The sequence below is a fragment of the Elephantulus edwardii genome, unplaced genomic scaffold (genome assembly GCF_000299155.1).
Source record: "Elephantulus edwardii isolate Elephantulus edwardi_28Jun2011 unplaced genomic scaffold, EleEdw1.0 scaffold00246, whole genome shotgun sequence".
Classification (NCBI taxonomy): Eukaryota; Metazoa; Chordata; class Mammalia; order Macroscelidea; family Macroscelididae; genus Elephantulus; species Elephantulus edwardii.
In genome coordinates, this window is record NW_006399996.1 from 2,385,173 (window position 1) to 2,395,804 (window position 10,632).

Here is a 10,632-nt window from a genome sequence, read left to right on the forward strand (position 1 = left end):
AGGTTGAAAAGGTATGGAGATAGGACACATCCCTGGAATACACCCTTCCCAATTTTGAACCATGCAGTGTTTCTTTGCTCTGTTCTGACAACTGCCTCCTGGTCCAAGTATAGGTTTCGCATTAGAACGATCAAGTGCTCTTTGGAAGCTAGAAGTAAGGATGTAAAGTTTCATTTCACATAATTTGGGCATGAGGTTAGGAGTAGCCAGTCTTTGGAGAAGGACATCATGCTTAGAAAAGTGAAGGACCGATGTAGGAGAGAAAGATTCTTAACTAAGATGCAGACTTACATGGTAACTGCAATAGTGGCCTCAAATATATCGGAGGTGGTGAAAGTGGCACAGGATAGAGTAAGGTTAAGATCCTTTGTTCATAGGGTAGTTATGACTTACAGTCAACTACAACAACAAACATTAATAGTGTTAGGTAGATGATTATAGAAAGCAAGCATGCAAATTTGCCTTTGGCTAGTACTTAACTGGATATGCTGAAAGGTAAGATTTGCCCTAGAAAAATTCTCAGAGCAGAATTTAACAGTGGACATGGGAGTTTAGTTTAGGTGAATGATTAAGTAAGCCCCACCTCAGTACTCTGAGGTATCAGGATCTAGGAAGGCTCATCAACAACTTAACCTACATTATGCAGGTGATATAATCTTGCTTGCTAAAAATGAAAACTTACCATGTTTGCTGCAGTACATCAAAGACTACTGTCTTCAATATGATTTAGATCAAGAAAACAAAAATCCTCACCACTGAGCTAACAGGCAACTTCATGAAAGATGGAGAAAAGACTGAAGTTGGCAATGTTTTCATCTTGCTTGGACCCACAATCAACACCCTTGGTACCAACAGTCAAGAAATCAAAAGATGTGTCATATTGGGAAAATCTGTCAAGGATTTTTCTCTGAAGTGTAAAGAGCAACAATGTCAGTTTAAAGACAAAGATGCACATGATCCAATCATGAGCGAAAGACGATGTTACTATCCATGTGGAAGTTGAACAACAAATAAGGATGACAGAAATAGCAGTAATGCTTTGAGTTGTGGTGCTGGAGAAGAATATACCATGGACTGTCAAAAGAACAAGTATGTTTTAAAGAAAATGCAACCATGGTGCTTCTTAGAGGCAAGGATGGTAAAACTTTATCTCATATACTTTGGGCATGTTGTCAAGAGGGGCAGTCCTTGGAAAAAGGTATCATGGTTGGAAAGTGGAAGACCCTCAACAAGATGGATAGACACAGTGACTGTAATGATGGACTCAAGTATATCAGGATGCTGAGGATGGCACAGGACAGGGCAGTGTTCATAGGGTCAATATGAGTTGGAGTAGACTAGATGGCACCTAACAACAACATGAGTTAAAATATGTACTTGAAAAGATTTACATTTGAAAGAATTATTAGCAAAGTTGTCGTTGTCGTTGTTGTTGTTAGGAATCTTTGAGTTGAGAAAGACTTCTAGCAATCCTATGAACAAGAGATCTGAACCTTGTCCTACCCTGTGCAGTTCTCATCATCTCTGACACACTTGAGCTCATTACACCAATCACTGTGTCAATAAATCTGGTTGAGGGTCTTCCTCTCTTTCACTGACCCTCCACCTTTCTAAGGATGATGTCCCACTTCAAGCAACATGTCCAAAGTATGTGAGGCAAAGCTTTGTGATCTTTGCCTCCAAGGAGCACTCCAGCTGCATTCTTTCCAAAACATATCTGTATGTTTTTTGACAGTCCATGATGGGAAAGTCAGTACTCTTCTCCAACACCACAACTCAAAGGCATCAGTTCTTCTTATGTCATCCTATTAATTGTCCGTCTCTCAGATGCATAGGAAGTGATTGAAAATATTATGACCTGAATCAGGTGCACCTTAGAATTCAAACTAACATCGTTGCTCCTCAGTAATTTGGTGAGGTCCCTGACTGCAAACTTTCTCAGTGTGATACTTTTCCTGATCTCAACTGCTAGTACCAAGTTTGTTGATACAAGAAATGGGGATGTGCAGGAGGGCAGAGAGACTTTGAGTTTTATCAAAATTGGATATGGCTTTGGAGGTAGGCAAAGGCCTGTGCTCATTAAGCACTGGATATTAGGAGGAGCTGGTGAGTATGCTCACTCATGTTGACCAACTGGGTCCACTTAATGAGTGGAGTGGGAATCATGCAACAATGAAGAGTTGGGCTGAATTCAGGCACATCCCATTAATGCCATTGTCCTAGTAAAAGGTGTAAGGATAAGTGAAAAAAGGTATGAAATTGGGACTCTCACTACCAATAAAGAAGCAGCAGCGGAGAATGCAGCACCTGTCCTTTTGGGCCAGTGGTTCCTGTTCCAGTCAGCCCGGAACGTCCTGGAGAGCAGCAGCAGTCACACTGGAGAACCAAGGAACCATGTGACACAGAGCTTACATGACACTGCTGCCCCACAGAGAGCTGGGGCATTTGCCCAAGCTTGGGGGTAGGGGTGCAAATGGAGTAGGGGGAGACCATAATGGGTAAGATAAAGAGTTTTTAACACTGATCTAAACTGCGAGGCTTCACCTGATGGTACACACAGGAATCTGATTGACTACATCTGTGGAAAGAATCTCTGGAGAAGCTCAATATCAGCTGTGAAAACTAGGCCAGGTACTGATTGTGGAACAGACCATCAACTACTCATGCAAATTCAAACTAAAGCTAAAGAAAATTAAATCCACAAGAACCAAAATTTGACTTTGAGTTTATCCTATCTGAACTTAAAAATTACCTCAGAAACAGGTTTGAGGCCTTGAACACTAATGAACAAAGACCAGATGAGCTGTGGGAGGATATCAAGAATATCATTTGTGAAGAAAGCAAAAGGTCATTACAAAGACAGAGGAGTAAGAAAAGACCAAGATGGATGTCAGAAGAGACTCTGAATATTGCACTAAAGCACTGAGAAGCTAAAGCAGAGGGATAGAATCAGGAAGTGAAGGAGTTAAACAGAAGATTTCAAAAGGCAGCTTGGGAAAACAAAGTTAAGTATTATTATCAAATATGCAAAGAGCTGGAGTAAGAAAACAAAAAGGGCTAAAATCCCTCGGCATTTCTTAAGCTAAAAGAACTGAACAAATTCAAGCCTCAAGTTAAAATACTTAAGAATGCTACAGGCAGAATATTGAATGACCCAGGAAACATCTAAAGAATGTGGAAAGAGTATAGAGTCACTGTATCAAAAAGATTTGGCTGATAAAAGAACTTCATGAAACAGCTATGATCAAGAGGCAATGGTGATGAAGGAAAAAGTTCAAGCTACTACGAAGGAGTTGGAAAAAATATAAAGCCCCAGGAATTGATGGAATACCAACTGACATATTTCAAGAAAAAGATGCTGCCCTGGACATGCTCACCAGGTTGTGCCAAAAAATCTGGTAGACAACTACCTGGCCAACTGACTGAAAGAGATTCATTTGTTCCCATTCCATAAAAGGGTGACTCAACAGATTGTGTAAATTATTTAACAGTTATCACTGGTATCACATGCAAGCAAAATCCTCCTGCAAAATTATCCAAAAACAATTGGGACAGTACATTAACAGAGAGCTACCAGAAATATAGGCTGGGTTTAGAAGAAGTCGTGGCTCTAGAGAGACATTAATGTCAATGTCACATGGATCTTGGCTGAAAACAGAGTACCAGAGGAATATCTCTCTGTGTTTCATTAACTGTACAAAGGAATTTGACTGCATGGATCATAAAAAATTGTGGCTAACCTTGAGAAGAATGGGAATCCCAGAACACTTGATTGTGTTCATGTGAAATCTATACTTGGACTGGGAAGCAGTTGCAAAGAAACCCTGCATTGTTCAAAATCAAGAAAGGAGTCAGGGATGCATCCTGTCTCCATACCTTTTAAAATCTCTATGCAGAACAGATTTCAGGAGGCTGGAGTTTATGAAGAGCAATGTGGAATCAGGATTGGAGGAAGAGTCATCAACAACCTATGACATAACAGATGATGCAACCTTTCTCACAGAAACTGAGGAGGACCTGAACAATTTGCTGCAGAAGGTCAAGGACTATAGTCTTCAATATGGATTGAAACTCAACATCAAGAAGACAAAGATTCTCCCCACTGGGCCAATTAGCAGCACTAAGATAGTTGGAGAAGAGATTAAGGTTATTAACAATTTCGGCTTCCTCAGATCCACAGTCAACATTCTTAGCACCAGCAGTCAAGAAATCAAAAGACGAACGGTTGTGGGGGAAATTGCGGCAAAAGTGCTGAAGAGCAACGTTATCAATCTGGAGACTAAGGTACACCTGATTCAGGCCATGGTCTTTGCAATTACTCACTATGATGCATCAGAGAGGTGGACAATGATCAAAGATGACAAAAGAAGAATTAATTCCTTTGAGTTGTAGTGCTGGTGAAGAGTACTTAACATACCATGGACTGCCAAGAGACCAAACAGGTCCATCTTACAGAGGGTGAAACCAAGCTCCTCCTTTGGAGGCAAGGATTTTGAAGCTCCATCTCACATCATTTGGGTATGTTGCAAGAAGGGTCCAGACCTTGGAGAGGGACATCATGCTTGGAAGAGTGGAGGGACAGTGCAGGAGACAAAGACCCTGGATAAGATGAATTGACAAAGTAACTGGGGTAATGGGAGTAGGTGTGTCAGAGACAGTAAAACCTCTCAGGGTAGAGCAGAGTTCAGAGCTATTGTACACAAGGTCCCTGTGAGTTGCTGGCGACTTGATGGCACGTAACAACAAACTATGAGGCTGAAGTTCAAGGGGTCTTGGAGCACATTTGAGAAGCTGTCCTGAATAAGGAATTCTATCTTGTTGTTGACCTATCAATTTCCCTAATACATCTATATCCAAGCTCCTCAATCAGTACTTTAGAGCTTTGGATATGAGCAAATAACTGAGGATTACTGGACATTTGCAGAAAACCGCTAAAATGTAAGATCAAAATTTTAAAAGCAAGAAAGATAAAGGATAGCTTAAAGGAAATGCTGACTAAGCAAGGAAAAAACACTACTTTAAAAAAAAAAGTCATAAACAATCTCAGAGATAAGAATAATACATATCCACAAAATGTCTTAAAAATGCACAGTCCAAAAATAGAGTTCTTAGAAATTAAAAATATGAAAGTAGAAATAAAAAAATCAATAGTAGGATTGAAAAAAATAAAGGAAATCTCTCAGAAAGTAAAGCAAATGTGAGGAAAAAGGAGAGAAAAGCATAAAACAAGCAAACACACTAAAGACTGTGGGTATGGGGTTCAACACTTGACGAACAAGAATTTCAGAAAAAGGCAATGGAGATGCTGAATGGAAAGAAATTTTCAAAGATTCCACTTCCTGTTACTAAAGGAGACACATTTCCACACTCTGAATCCCACTGAGACAACATGAAGATATTCCAATGTAACACTGCAAAATGCTGGAGAACAAGAGATAATACTAAAAGCTGGAGTGGTTGGGGAGGAAAATAAAACCACAGACTTCATACAAAGGATTAATAGGCTTCTCAACAGCAATACCAGAAGCTAGAAGAAAATGGACACATTAAAAATGTAATAGGTAGGCAGTTCAAATCCACCAGATGCTCTGCTGGAGAAGGAGGGGCAAGCTCCTCCTATACCAGTCAGATTTGATTTGACCGTACACGCAAAAAGAATAAAATAAAAAAATAAAATAAAAAAGTAATAATATTAGTATTTCATACCCAGCAACATAATCACATAGTTTAGAACAAATTCATCTCCAAGTACCTGTTGTCTCAAGAAGCTCCATCAAATAAAACAGGTTCCAGAAAACAGGAGATCAACACAAGAGAAGGTAAGGGAATCGCCAAGGGTGGACATGAGGGCGGATCTCAACTTCAGAACAGAAGCAGATCTGCAGGCTCTAAGAGAGAATTCTTCAAGGTGAGATTGATAAAATTCCTTACATGTTTGTACACACAAGAAGAGATGAATACAACTGAAGGATCATATAGTGTAGTTGAAGGATCATATAGTGCAGCTTCTTACCACTAGGCCACCGGAGGAGTTCCAGAGTCTAGAGTGATTTCTGTCAGATCTACAATTCTGTCTACTTGGCTCATGGTCTTCAGATTCAAACTAGTGGCCTACCAAGCTTTGTGTCTTTGGACTCATCAATACCCAATGCCAGCCACCTGCCACCCTGCGTCTAGACAACCACTTTGGATATCCCAGCCTCTGACCCCAGCAGCCTTCAAAGCCAGCAGCCCGAGGCCCTGCCTCCACAGATGCCTCTGTCACTCCAAGCACATGACTTATTTTTTTAAAAGAAATCTTATTTAAATGAGCTTAATTGGTTTTGCTTCTCTAGAGAATCCAGGCAAGGGTACATATTGTGAAATAAATGAACAACGGAAAGAGCATGAGCCCATATATGCTGGGACCTGTGAGAGGATTCAATGGTACTGCCTCTTTTTTCTGAGTTTCATAAATGTTCTGCCTTTGGTAGAACAGTATTAGCACTTTTCTATCACTTGTTTTCTTGGAAAATACTTGTTTCAATTCTCTGTCAGGCTTTTGCTTTATACAGGTTCCAGCTTTTGCAGGTTTTACTGACTATATGCAAATGCACACATATAAGGAACTCTGGTGCCACAGTAGGCTAAGCATTAAATTGCCAAATAAAAGGTCGTTGGTTCAAACCCACTAGCTGTTCCTTGAGAGAAAGAAGAGACTGCCTGCTTTCATAAAGATTTACAGCCTCTGAAACCTACAGAACAATGTAACTTACAAAGTCGTTGTTGAGTTGAAGGCCATTCAACGGCAGTGGGGCCTTGGTAGCACAGTGTGTAACACACTGGGCTGCTAAGTGAAAGAATTTCAGTTGAAATTCTAAAAGTATTTCAAATCCACCAGCTACTCCTGGGAAGAAGAGTGGACAGTTCTCAAATTCATTGCCATCTAATTGAAACTGACACAGCTGACCCTCCAGGGCATTTCCAAGGCTGTAAACCGCATGGGAAGAGATGGCCCTTTTTCCCCCGCCCTTTAAGTTGCTCATGGTTTCAAACCACTGAGGTTCATTTGGGCTTTGGGCTATCAGTGCCACCAGAGATCCCTCCCATACTTACAGCCTCAGAAACCTAACTGAGGGTTATTATTAGTCAGAACTGATTCTATGTAGTGTATATAACATCTGAAGAATCATTCCAAACAGTAGTGAAGAGTTTATAGTGATTATATAAGTAAGGCTATGATTCTTTTTTTCTCTCTTATATACACAGTTCCCCACTACCACAAATTATGCAGTTGAGTTTCAGACACTTGGGGAAATCACTGGGGTCAGCACATCCAGAGTGTAATGAGTTTTTTGAGTACGTTTCTATACCAAACTTGCATCACTTGTATAATAAAATATGAAAGTTTGGAGAAAATGAAGCTGTTTCTGTCCTAAAAATTTATTTTGGTTTTGTTGAACTTTATTCTTTTGTAAGGCATTTCAACAGAAAAGATTTTGTGACATTCAGCTGGCCAAGTTGATTTCTTAAAAAGTTATAACAATTATAATAAGGATTAATGGAAATCAGAATTACAAGTAGGATGTGGGGAATGTGTGATTGAGGGCATTGAGATGAATGTTATTTACCAAATCTGTATGAATGGTTGAAAGGAAATTAATTTGCTTTGTAAACTTTCAAATAACTTTTTTTAAGTGGCAACTGTTCCTTTCCCATCACCCCCCCCCCCCCAAAAAAAAATCAGTGGATTCTAACTGGTAGCTCCTTCCCAGGGCTCTAGAAATGCCACCATTAGGTGGCAATCTGTTCTATTTAGTCCTCTGCCTGCTTTAGTCCTGGGTCCAGGCATATCTCATATCTCTATTCTGACATTTGAGGCCTTTCTCTGGGTCTCAAATACAAGAGACGAGCCTTATATGCTAAGTTGGATCCCCCTGGGTCTCTCTAGGTTCAGTCCATTCTGCTTTTCTTTTCCTTATCACTGTTCAGAGGTTCAGTCCATTCTGCTTTTCTTTTCCTTATCACTGTTCAGAACACTCAGAAAAGGACTTGAAGTAGCTGAAGTTTATCATACCATCAATCCCTCCACCAACACCACCAGAGCACACAGTAATCATTATTTATTTTTTTTAACGCTCAAAAAAAGGAGATGGAAAAGCCTATCTTTCAACTGTGGACATTCAGTACTCAATGAATATTCGCTTTCCACATTCCTTCCCCCAGAGAAAGCCTCTGACTGTGGAGACAGTACCTGAGAGATGTCTGAGTCGATGGGGAAAGGCAAAGCTCAATTAGAGACCCTCAAAGGATGCTGTCACCTTCCTGCCAAATCCCTCATAGCCTTTGCTTCGAAACAGAAAGAGTGCCAGCCCTCCATTTCAGTCAGATCTTGGGCTCCTAGAGCCTTGTACAGGTCCATGGCCCTCCTGTTCCAGTCCAGTACTGCCAGGCGGAAATGGCAGCAGCCCTTATCCAGGGCCACCTGTGGGAGAACACGTCACTCACTCTTCTGGGATCAAAAAAGGAGGGAGAGAAGCCACAAACCTTTCTCACCCCTTTTAATGCAAGTGCTCTCTCTATACCCTTGTTTCTCCAGAGCCCATCTTGCACTCCTCATCCTAGCCAGATCTTCCTGGTCTTTCTCACCTCAGCCACCTTTTTAATTATTCTGGAACCAATCCCCTGACCTGTTGTGGGGGAAAAAAACAGTGAAAATTGCGGTTGTTTGAATCAGGGTGCTGGCGACTCTGAAGGGGCCCATGGGTTGTGTAGCTCCCACCCTAGCCTTGCCCAGTACCCCTATATTCGGGCATCACATAGATGTCTTCCAGATACACACTGCGGCCCTTCCAAGTGCTGTAGATTAAATAGTACAGCCCAAAGCCCACTACGCGGGGCCCTGAGAGAGAAAAAGATTTGAGTAAGTATGGGTGAGAGGTGAGAGGCCCACGGGAGAGGTGGCCGTCTGAGGCTGGGGTATCCCTACCTTGTGGCTCACCGGGCGCTGTAAGACTCTCCGCCACCATGCAGTGATAGAAAGGATTCTCTCCGAAACCATCTGTCCTCAGGGCTGCACATTGGAGTTGTGACAAAATGGAGAAAAAGGTCCTAAGTGTGTGCCTGCCCTGGAGCCCTCCCCGGGAGCGTCCTGCACTTCCTGCCCAACCTCCTTCGGGAAGGACCCCAGGACCCCACCTTCTTCACTGATCTGCACCTGATCCGAGAGGTTTTCGTACTCGGCCAATTCCTATGGCGTGGGGGACAGAGGTTGGAGGAAGGCAGCAGAGCCCTGCTGATACCTTTCCGCTACCACCCGCTCTACCCCAACTTCTGGCCCCGCTCTCTCTGTCCCCCCCACCCCCCGACCCTGGCTTCTGGCTTTCACCCGAATCAGCCTCAGAATGTCTCCACAATCTCCCTCCTGGGCCTCTCGAATCCTCACGGATGCCATCCCGGTTCCTGATAGCTGAAACAAAATTCAAGACGTCCACTTGCGATCGGCAGGATTGCGCAAAAGCCAACGAGACCCTTTAAACGGCTCCTCACCTGATAAACAGGTGGGTGAGAGGCAGGCGGGGCGGTGGGAAGGGGCGGTGCCATACTGGGAAGGGGAGGCCGGGCTTAGAGGGGGCGTGGCCGGCGAGGTCTGCCTTCATTGGCCAGACAGGGTCTAAATTTTGTCCTTGCACATCTGCCAACCAATCAGACTAATATGATATGCGTCAGCCAATCAGCTTGCAGTCTAGGCGCTTTCTCCTACCTTTGCCAGGTCCCAGAGATCTGGGTCTCGTGACTGGATCGTCCGGCCAGCATCAAGGCTCCACTGCCGAGGCATTCCCATTGTTATTATCTGTGGTTATCTGTGTGTACCAACCTCAATCCGAGACCCCCTCACGTCACAAACGTTGCCCCGTACGACTTTTTTAAATTTTGACGAATTGCATTAGGTAACTTTGCTGTCAGGGACCTTTCCAGAGTTGTGAGAAGCAACGATGTCAGTCAAGAAATTAAAGTATGCCTGAACCAGGCCATGGTCTTCACAATTACTTGCTATGTATCATCAGAGAGGGGCACAATGACTAAGGATGTCAGAAGAAGAATTGATGGCTTTGAATTGCGATGCTGGAGATGAGTCTTGAACATACCATGGACCTCCAAGAAAACAAATAGGTCTTGGAGAGGATGAAATCAAGTTTCTTCTTGGAGGCTAGGATTTTGAAGCTCCATCTTACGTACTTTGGACATGTGGCCAGGAGGGACCGATATTTAGAGAAGGGCATCATGCATGAGGGACATCGCAAAAGAGGAAGACCCTGGATGAAATGGATTGAAACAGTAAATAGGGCAAGTAGCTAGATGTGTGGGAGTCAGTGTGACTGGCTCAGGACAGGGCCGATTTCAGAGCTTTTGTATATAGGATCACTAAGAGTCAAAAGTGACTCGAGGGCAAATAATAATAACAACAATAATGGAAATAAACATTCACCAGGACCTTTTCCATATTTACATTTCAATGACATAGATTACTTTTTTAATTTTTATTTTAATCTATGTCATAATGGGTGACTGGAACACAAAAGTGGGGAACAGGGAAGAAGAATCAGTAGTTGGAAAACATGGACTTGGTGACAGAAATGAAGCTGGAGATAG

The 10,632-nt window shown here is 42.4% G+C and overlaps 1 protein-coding gene across 1 annotated transcript; it reads right to left on the reverse strand.

The window, feature by feature from the left end:
• Positions 1-8,296: 8,296 nt before the first annotated feature.
• SAT2 (spermidine/spermine N1-acetyltransferase family member 2) lies at positions 8,297-9,433 on the reverse strand. Its single transcript, XM_006899133.1, has 6 exons — positions 9,368-9,433; positions 9,178-9,229; positions 8,969-9,052; positions 8,780-8,881; positions 8,629-8,669; positions 8,297-8,464 (listed from the first exon to the last, which is right to left on the reverse strand). Exons 1-6 carry the CDS (start codon positions 9,431-9,433, stop codon positions 8,297-8,299), a joined length of 513 nt encoding a protein of 170 aa, XP_006899195.1.
• Positions 9,434-10,632: the final 1,199 nt, after the last annotated feature.

Excerpts from the sequence above, each read along its gene's own strand:
- SAT2 (XM_006899133.1), bottom strand. The coding sequence starts at position 9,433 with ATGGCATCCGTGAGGATTCGAGAGGCCCAGGAGGGAGATTGTGGAGAC. Across the intron at positions 8,882-8,968 it reads AGCGCCCGGTGAGCCACAAG|GGCCCCGCGTAGTGGGCTTT; the intron begins GTAGGGATACCC and ends TTTCTCTCTCAG. Across the intron at positions 8,670-8,779 it reads TGTGATGCCCGAATATAGGG|GTCAGGGGATTGGTTCCAGA; the intron begins GTACTGGGCAAG and ends CCCCCACAACAG.